Raw genomic sequence first — 10,591 nt, forward strand, 5'->3', positions numbered from 1 at the left:
AACAATTATTTGGAGAAAAGTCAATATTTTTTTTCAAAGCCTATATCTCTGTTTCTTTTAGAGGTATATCAAAAGCAAAACTAGGCAAGGAAACTGCCAAATATCACCTTTACAACGATGTAAAGTAGGTTGTCGTAGGTGGTCAAATAGCAGAGATATGGCAATAGTCGATAATGCATCCCATTTTCCGGATCGTCACGAAATTTTGGGGGTTAATGGGCGTCCCAAAGAGAAAGAAGCGTATTGATTTTGATGATGGTCGGACAATATTCAGGGGTCGGAATGTGCAAACACTTATATGGAGAAAGGTCAACGTTTTATTTCAAAGCCAATATCTCTGTTTCTTTTAGAGGTATATCTAAAGCAAAACCTAGCAAGGAAAGTAGAAAACATCACCTTTACAACGATGTAAAGTAGGTTGTCGTAGGTGGTCAAATAGCAAGATATGGCAATAGTCGATTATGCATCCCATTTTCCGATTTTTTTTTTGTAATCCCGCTACAGGTCGCAATTTTGATCGGATCGTCACGAAACTTTGGGGGTAAATGGGAGTCCCACAGAGGAAGAAGCCTACTGATTTTAATGATGGTCGGATAATATTCAGGGGTCGGAATGGGCAAAAACATATTTAGAGAAAAGGTCTACGTTTTATTTCAAAGCCAATATCTCTGTTTTTTTAAGAGGTTATCAAAAGCAAAACCTGGCAAGGAAAGTAGAAAATATCAACTTTACAACGATGTAAAGTAGGTTGTCGTAGCTGCTCAAACAACAGAGATATCGCAATAGTCGTTAATGCATCCCATTTTCTGATTTGCTTGTAGTCACGGTACAGGTTGCAATTTTGATCGGATCGTGAATGCGGGTCCCACAGGGGAAGAAGCCTATTTAGTTTGGTGATGGTCGGATAATATTCAGGAGTCGGAATAAGCGAAGAGCTTATGTGGAGGAAAGTCAACGTTTTTTTCTTATGCGAATATTTCCGCTTCTGGTTGGAGTATTCCAAAAGGAATACCCGTCAATGGAAGAAGAAAAGATCTCGTTTATATTGATGCAAAGTATATTGGCGTAAGTGAGCAAACTGAGATATTGCAAAATTCAGTAATAAACCCAATTTTTCCATTTTTTGTAATCACGCTACAAGTTGGAATTTTGATCGGATGGTGACGAAACTTTGGGGGTAGATGGGGGCCCTACAGAGGAAGAAGCCTATTGATTTTGGTGATAGTCGGATAATATTTAGGGGTCGGAATGGGGAAAAACTCATTTGGAGACAAATTCAAAGTTTTATTCTTTTATTCTTCGGCTTCTAGTAGTGGTATTCCAACGGCAAAGCCTGTAAATGGAAGAAGAAAATATTATCTTTACATTTGTGTAAAGCAGGTTGGCGAAGGTGGTCAAACAAGGGAGATACCACAATAGTCGATAATGCATCGAATTCTTCCATTTTTTTAAATCAAGCTACAGGTCGTAATTTTGATCGGATGGTCACGAAATTTTGGTTGCTTATGGGGGTCCCAGAGAGAAAGAGGCATATTATTTTTGGTGGTAGCCGGATTATATTCCCTAAATGAAATGTTTACCAGTGAAAAGCTTATGCACAGGGGTAGTGGTGTAGGGTATCACATGGTCGGCCCCATCCCGACTATAGCCTTTGCTCACTTGTTTTTAATTTTAGTTGTTATAATGACATATACGCTTTTTATTAAAATTTCTATTTTTTTTTTTTAAATCTAATTCAAAATCAATATCAAACCATTCTGGACCAATTTGTTATCACATCGCGGAATTCCAGAGCATATTAGGAACTTTTGACAATATTGCAATTTTTGTTATTTTTTATAAACTCGCGAATTTTATGTTTATATTTATTGTACCTATCCGACAAGAGAATATGGTGTCATTTGCAACAAATTCGCGAAAGTTAAAGACCGTTTTTAATCACTTTTCCTGTGAGAATTGTATTTATTTTCTATAAATATTTATTCAAACAAAGCAAATTTTAATTTCTAAGTAGAAAAAGTATCAATAGTGTTTTAGTAATCGCAGTCGGTGCGGAAACTTTTTTCACCGAATCGATCTTAGCAACGCGTTTTCGTTATCAGGACAAAATTCTCCACACGGTACTGGAGTGGTATTTTTTGGTTATATCCCTAATGTTGAGTTTATCAGCACTTGCTTGAATTATTATATGTTGCATTTATATGTAAAATATTTAAAAATTGCATATGTGAATTTTATAGCCAACCACTTTGTCGTTTACTTACTTATTTAGCTGGCCCATTACAGAACATTTGTTTCATAGACCGAACTAAGAAAAGATCTCCAATTCTCTCTGTTTCGTGCTTCGCTTTTTGAAATACCGCGCCTTGTCATCTCTTCATCTACTTGTTTGCGCCATCTATGCTTTGGCTTGCCAATTCTGCGTGCACCACCATTTGGCTCGAATTTATACGCCTTTTCAGCGGGTTCATCATGGCTCATTCTTATTATATGGCCTAGCCAACGCAATCGCTGCATCTCGATACGTTTAACTATATTGATGTCGTTGTATAGCAGATACAGCTCGTGGTTCATGCGACGTCGATATTCACCGTCAACGCAGATCGGTCCACGCCAAGCACTGCCTTATCTGCTTGCGCAAGTACCCAGGCTTTGGAACCATACATCAGCATGGGTAGTATCAGTGTTTTGTAAAGCGTAATGTTTGTTTAACGAGTTGTGGCTTTGGTATTACGGTATTTTGACGTTTTTAGCTACATTTTCAGACCGATTTAGCTATAATTTGATATTTAGGGTTCTTAGTGACCAAAAAACTTATATTCGAAATAATTATGAACTTTGGTCCATGTTTTGGTATAGCCCCTTATAACGGTACCTCCCTATTTTCGATATTTTGAGAACTTTACCCTCAAATTTTTACCGAATTAGCTGTAATTTGAAAATTTGAAGTTCTTAGTGGTCACCACACCTCTGCACCAAAAATTGTCAAGATAGGTCCGTGTATGGATAAAGCCCCCATATAACGGTACCTCCCGATTTTCAGTAATTTGATGATTTTAGCTACAATATTAAACCGAACTAGCAGTAATTTGACATTTGAAGTTCTTAGTGGTCACAAGACCTCGCCATCAAAAATTGTCAACATAGCCCCAATATAACGATACCTCCCGATTTTCGGTACTTTGAGGATTTTACTTAAAATCTGTAACCGAACGTAGGTCCATGTTTGGTATAGCCCCAAAACAAACCTCCCGATTTTCCGTACCTTAGCTTTATTTTTTGGACGAACTTTCTGTAATTTGAAATTTAAGAGCCAACAAAAATTCTGCAACAAAAATTGTTCATTTATGTTCATATTTTCGTATAGCCTACATATAGGGGTACTCCGAACTAGCTGTTAATGACATTTGAAGTTTCCACGTTATGTACCGATGTTCGGTATTTTGAGGATTTTAGCTACAATTTTTAACCGAATTAGGAGTTATTTGACATTAAAGACTCCCATCAAAAACTGTCAACATAGGTCCATGTTTTATTATAACCCCTATATAACGGTACCTCCCAATTTCTAGCCCACCAAAAATTGTCAACATACATAGTTAGATATAGGCCCCATAAAAAAGGGCCTCCCGAATGAAGCATTTTACGTACATTATCTGACATTTTAACGTACCCACGTAAAGTTGGGGACAGGAATGAAAACTAATTACACTATGCAACACTGAAAATGCAAACAACTTCTAGTATGCATTTTTTGAAAGTACATATATAGACTACAAAAACTCTAGTAGGGTTTTGTCCTGTCAGATCCAGTTCGGATTTTATGGCCTCATCTAAACCGGGCTAAATCTACACTTTTTTGCATTTATCAGGTCTTTATCTCAGAAACGAATAGGAATTTGGCCTTGCTGTCTTTAGCAATATTGTAGCCCTAAACTAGTAGAACTTATCTTCTAGAAAACCACATAAGAAAAACTCCATCTAGGGCATCAAAATCTATAAAATATAGAAAATTTTACATAATTTCTGAAATTCGGGTCAGTATCGGCTAAACTGTTGGGAGTTGAACCAAATAGCCTTTTGCAAAAATCTTCCAAATAAAGTTTTTAACAATTCTTTAGAACATTCTGACACTCTAAAACGCTTACTTCATGTTGTTTCAGCGGTATTTTGCATCATATCTTTTACAACACTTATTTCAAACACAGTTCACACCAACAGTTTATTCATATATTAAAATGTATTTATATATTAAAATGTACAATGGCATATAGGCTTTTTACAACAATGACATGTTTTGAATGTATTACATTCCAGGGAATATTTTTCCAAAAGAAAATATGCAGAAAAAGTTAACGGTTTTGGAGATACGATGCGAAATGTATAAAAATTGTGGAATTTTTGCATATATTTTGAAATTTGAGGCAATAAATGTAGTTTTTCGAGTTCATTATTTGTCCAAATATTTTATTCTTGTCCTTGTCTACAAATTTGCTTCAGAGGTCAGAAGAAGATTCGTATTGGTTTCAGAGATATAGCCCCGAACTTCTTTAAAAACTCAATATTTAACCATGTTTAGATGGGGCCATAAAATCCGAGCTGGATCTGACACAACAAAACCCAATTAGGCTTTCTTGTCGTTTGGGTTTGTACTTTCAAAAAATCCTCAGTTCGAATTGTTTGCACAAGATCACCTTAAAAATGTTGCACAGTGTTATTCCATTTTAGTTCAGAATATTTTATGGTGGAGGGTATGAAAAGTTCGGCCCGGCCGAACTTACCGCTTTTTTACTTGTTTTATTTTAAAGGTATCAAATCTCAGCAAAAGCGGTGCATCGGTGAAGTAGGAGGAACACCATGTAATATTAGCTTCGTTCCAGAACTAAAAAGTTTTTACACATTTAACACATTTTGCACATTTTTCCCCAAAATGCGTTCCCGTACACCAAAAAAGTTGCAAAATGTTCACTTCTCTTTGAACAAAAATGGCGCTGAACAGCTTTCTCTTTAGCAACTTTTTACACGACAAATTTGGGCGAGCAAAAATGTGCAACATGTTTGCCGGCTTCTGATTGGTTGATTCGCCGACTTAGACATTTGTTCCAGTTTTTTGACGTTTCTGCTATTTTTCCGTTCCCGTACATTTTGGAAAAATGTGTATGTGGAGCTCATTTTCGACAGTTTGCTCTTTTGACACTTTTATCATTAAAAAACATCTTCTTTGTCAAATCAGCTGACTTCTTGCAAGTGATTGCAAATTGTTGTTCGATAACATTCCGCAAATTTTTAGCGTCGAAAGAGTAAAATTCATTGAGAGAAGTTACTGTGAATTTCCTGAGTACTTGCAAGTACTTTGTACTTGCGAAGTTATCGAACCGACCTATAAATAGGTCTGCCTGGTTACCCTAAATCCTGTAACAATTTGTACCAATTGGTGTTGGAAGTCGTCTGTTAACACAAAAAGCCAGCAAAAGAGAGCGAATCGAGAGAGACATTTTGACAGTTCTTCTACTGAGAGTTTGAAAATTCTTGCTGGACCAATTTTGTTCTAGCAAGGACTTGCAACTCTTCTTCTTCCTGAAAACAATCGGCTGTTTTTAATTTTTCGGTGATTTATGTTTGTGAAAATTAAAAACAATTTTATTGTGAAAATAGCAAGACTAATTGTAGTTCTTTTGCGGAAAACAAAGTTGCAAAGTGTAAAAATTTCTTTTTTGGGTCATTTTCTTTTTTATTACAACATTTTTTCATCTCTTGGTTCCTTTATTGGCGGACAAATTGTTCTGTTTTCGCAAATCAGCTGATTGATTGCTTGCTGGTTTTTCTGGGAAGGTGTCTGTTTACTTTTTACAATTTTCTTGCAAATGAGAATAAAAACTCCTTACTCTCTGAGAAATATCTTGCTGGTAAAGTAACCATACAAACCTAATGTTACGTTCATATATGCTCTGTTCCAAAACCTACAAGAAGCTATTATTTTTTTTACTACGATAAAATTTTTTTCCTTTATGTTATCGGAAAAAATTGTAAAAATTAGTAGATTCTTGCAGTTCTGGAACAGACCAATAGTCAGGGATTTGTTAGGAATGGAGGGTTTGACATTTAAGAAGTGGGTTAAGAATGTTAACAATTGTTTTTTTTCTATCTTTAGTCACAATTTACATTAGGCGAGTTTACTTGCGGCTATTGTCAGTTTGTAGGTGAGAGAGGGGGCTGAGAGGCAAAGGGTTACCATATGCCTCACCTCTCTCTCCATCAAACTGACAATTGCCGCAAGTAAACTCGCCTAATGTAAATTGGGACTTACATTCTAATGTCTTTTTATTGTAGTATTAGTAATATTCGAATCAAACCGGAGTTTTTGTCATTAATTTATATTATTTTACATTGCAGCTCTAATAACTGACTGGGCTGCCCATAAGGATGCTGTAGACGTAAAGGGTAAATGTTTCCGTACCTGTACCATGAGAAACTGTGGATGGGTAAGTATTTAAAGCCGAAAACAACGTTTCAGTAAAGTGGGGCGTCATTCCTGATAAAAGAATAAAGAAAACTTCGATCTATGTTGCCCTTGCTCGTTTATTCTTTTATCCGAAGTGGCGCCCAACTGTATTGAAACATTGGCTGTGTTTTTGCCTTAAGGCCCAAACTCAATGGATTTTTCTTGATTGCAACTCTACATTCCTGGTAAAAGAATAACAAACGGCCGAGACAAATTCGAACTAGGTTGCCCTTTTTAATTTATTATTTTACTAGAGCAAAGTAAACAAAGCAAGCGACGAGCTTTTTTTAATACAGTCTCGATAATCCGGACACTTGCTAATCCGGACAACGCGGTAATCCGGACACTAGAATTTTTTACATTGTAGACTCTGTAACCCGGACATCACATATTTTTCTTACCTCGATAATCCGGACACCAATATTTTTTTTTCCTAGCTTGAGAAATAGATTCTTAGTTATTTCATTGACGTTTTCGTTCTTAGCAACGACAATTGGTGCATAAATAAGAAAAACTAAGTTTTTAAATTTTTTCAGTCCAAATCTCGATTTACTAGATATCCACAGTCAACTCAGTTAAACAGTCAAAATGGGATTAACTATCTGAATCTGTCAAATGATTTTTGCATCGTTCAACCATTGATGACTGGCTATGATAAGCAACAGTATTTGGAAGCTAGTATTTGGATAGCTGGTTCCCTGAAAAGCTGATGTTGCATGTTCCTTTCCTCTAAAGGAATTAGTTCATTGGCCCTCCGATTAGTGAGAAAGTCCCTTGGGGGCATGTAATGTATTCCAAAGATATTTTACCTAGAAATGTTTAAATCATTTAAAGCGTTGGTATTAATTGTTTAGTTTTTATTGGGATTTATAGCTAAACGATGAAACGAGTAGAATTTCAATAAATTAATGATATTTAAAATCACTGGTAACTAAGGATTGTTATGTTGCATTCTCGTAATTGTGCAACCAATAGATTTAAATTCCATTTTGTCTTATTCGTAAGCTATAACATTTATATAAACCCATATCTCTTCTTGGTTTCATCGACGAGATGAAATCATTTGTTGAAATAGAAATAGCTAAATATTCACTATAATGAGATGAGTGCATTACAATTCTGAAGTTCTATCGCGAGTCATAAGAGGCTCATGTCCCATGGACAAGGGAAATCATTATATGTACATGGGCTACGAAGTTTATATCCTTAAATATATATAATAATATAAATATATATATAAATAAATAAAAATAGAGAAGTTTTAGATGACAAAAATACTCAGCAAATGTCGCCTAAATTTGGTGGCCAAGGAAGCAGCTGTCAGGTTTGAAGTGGTCACAACCCTTTTGATATTTGCTTAATATAAATTTGTTTACCTTAAATGGCATGTTATTATCTAATAAACGTCCGTTTTTAATGTTTTAAACGTACAAAATTATATGTTTTTGTTACTACTCGGTAATCCGGACACCGCCGAAACATGTGGTGTCCGATTTATCGAGATTATACTGTATTACATCACAAAACTCTCTAAAATGTCAATCTTAATTTTTGTTACAGTTTGATGAAAATGGAAAACTCACCGAAGAAGTTCCTTTAAGAGCCGCCTATGTATTGTACGGAGGTGATGAAAATCAAGTACCAAAGATTTTAGAGGCTGGCAAGAAATGTTTGAACTCGATTAAATATGATGAGAAAGATATGTAAGTAGAGATGGTGATCAATGAGGAAGCTTATTGAGATTGAGATTTTACCTTTGAATTTTCTTCTAATGAACGTTTTTGTTACTTCAGATGTAATAGCGGTGAAAATTGGTCTAGATGCATTCTGGGATCTTGTAAGGATTGTGGTCTAAATTTGGCTGCTGCTCTTCAAAATTAAGATTCATATGATGCCGGTACAGGTTATATCTGTTGTTTCTTAATTTATATGTGGAAGCTTTTTCGGAAATAAGTAAAATAAAAATGTTTGCAAAACTTAATTTTATTATTTTGATTTATGAAATAATGGAGGGTATATTAAGTTTTTGTTTCCCTTTGTAAGGCATTGCAATAATTATTTGCGAACCTATAGTATAGTAAGTATATTCTTGATCAGGAGAAAATTCTGAGCCGATTTAGGCACGTCAGTCTGTTGTAATCACTCTATCATCCGCACTAGTTGAGCTAGAACTCTATGTTTTTGCACATGAGTGTCTTTTTTCCATATACATAGTTCGAAGATGGTCTATATCAGCCCACTTTTTGGTGTAGCCTCCATATAACGGTACCTATCGAATTTTGGTATTTTGAGGATTTTAACTACATTTGTTGACTGAATTATCTGTAATTTTACATATGAGGTTCCCTGCAGTCACAAAACTTCTCCACCAAAAATTGTCAACATAGGTCCATATTTTGGTATAGCTCCTATATAACCTCCCGATCTGAGGCATGGAATTCGCATACAAACTCAAGTATCAGTCAGTTGTGCTGACTGAGATATACCCTCAGCCACTGACAAAAAAAAAAAAAAAAACAGTAATAATGCCGTATCACGAGTTTGCTTAAAAATCAACAAGTGCCGTAATGTGTGGCCATACCAAACTTCTTCGTAAAGGACACGAAATATTAAATTACATTAAACTAAGTTTGGAAGAAATTTTTGAAAAAGTTTTAGGGTTATCTTGCACAATAGCCATTTCAGTATATGCTGGCAGGATTTTGGAGCTTTTGGGCCATTATCTCAGGAAGTATTGATTTACTCCGGTAAAAACTGTACCGTTGTAAAGGAAGCCGCTAGAACAACCTACTGAAAAAAGAATCAAAACGATGCGAGAGGAGCTGTTAAACTTCACTTTTTTCCGAATTTTGTGTGAAGGAGTGGACCGTTATTGTCCATACTCGTACTACAGTACTGCAAAATGTCCAAAGAATGTGCTGCTTAAGTATTAACGGGGCAATGAGGACTACACCAACTAGGGCTTTAGAGACAATTTTATTTGTACACCCAATAGAAATTCAGGTAAGGCATGAGGCAGCCATCGCAGCTATAAGACTTAAGTCAATGAGCGAGTGGATCGTAAGAGACCACCAAACATACCACCAAAGCATATTACAGATTACAACGGGTGAGGCAATAGATGATATTGTATCAGACCGTATACCTGAAACAATTGAAGCCGCCTTGTGTGAAATTTTAATACCGGACAGAGACATGTGGATCGATGGAACCCTGGAACGGATGCCAACTGGAAGCTGTGGGTTCACAGAACGGGATTCTTATATCGCCCCTCTTTTCAACCTAACCTAACCATCTCAATTATTGCGGACGCTAGAGCGATTACAACAGATGGACAGACGGACGGACATACTATGGTGGAGGGTATAAAAACTATCGTGTGAATGCGGTCTTCGGAGTACATCGCCATATATTGAGCAGTTTTAGCTGAGGAAGCCACCTCAATTTTTAATTGTTTTTTTTTTATGGTTAGGGTTCATTTAGCTATTGACAAAGCAGACTGGTTCTATTTACTATTTTGAGGAATGAATCCTCTTAATTTGTGCTGATTTAACAGCAATTACGTTTTTGTTCTCTGCAAATTTAGTTCGTTTAAGCAATTTTCGGGATTATTTTAACGAACAAATTTCTCGTAAAGATCTTCGGGCCGAAGGTTTTGGATTTCTAAAATTTTCAGTAAATCGGAATGCTTTTAAACTAACTTGATTCCCGGGCACATTCTTTGTAAAAATCTTCTTAACCAACTTGTAAACTTTGCTCACAGGAAATAAAAACAAAGAGAACTAACAAAAATCTGTGGTAAGATACGAAAATATATTCCTCCCTTCCCCCTTTGTTCACAGCATCACTCTTTCCAATAAGAAATAAAATTAAATTCAATAACAAAATTATATTCAATATTAAAACAACAAAACAGTCATAGGGTACGACTAGAAAATTTTTCTCTTTTATAAAATAAAATGTTTTTTTTTTTAATTAAAAATTATCCAAAGTTTTTCTTCTTCTCATGGTAAGGAACGATCCAATGACAATTTAACTGGTGAATGTGTAACGAAACATTGGATAAAAGCTTCCGTGGTATCACAGCTG

The 10,591-nt window shown here is 35.6% G+C and overlaps 1 protein-coding gene across 1 annotated transcript in view; it reads left to right on the forward strand.

The window, feature by feature from the left end:
- Positions 1 to 8,392, forward strand: part of LOC141397687 (general odorant-binding protein 28a-like) — a 31,518-nt gene extending 23,126 nt beyond the window's left edge. Inside the window, exons 2-4 of the mRNA XM_073974321.1 lie at positions 6,394 to 6,482; positions 8,063 to 8,205; positions 8,296 to 8,392. Coding sequence (XP_073830422.1) covers positions 6,394 to 6,482; positions 8,063 to 8,205; positions 8,296 to 8,383 — 320 coding nt within the window. The 3' untranslated portion in view covers positions 8,384 to 8,392. The remainder of the gene's footprint in view (positions 1 to 6,393; positions 6,483 to 8,062; positions 8,206 to 8,295) is intronic.
- The last annotated feature ends 2,199 nt before the right edge of the window (positions 8,393 to 10,591 follow it).

This window comes from Musca autumnalis, unplaced genomic scaffold, assembly GCF_047663935.1.
Source record: "Musca autumnalis isolate F117 unplaced genomic scaffold, ASM4766393v1 scaffold_3, whole genome shotgun sequence".
Lineage (NCBI taxonomy): Eukaryota > Metazoa > Arthropoda > Insecta > Diptera > Muscidae > Musca > Musca autumnalis.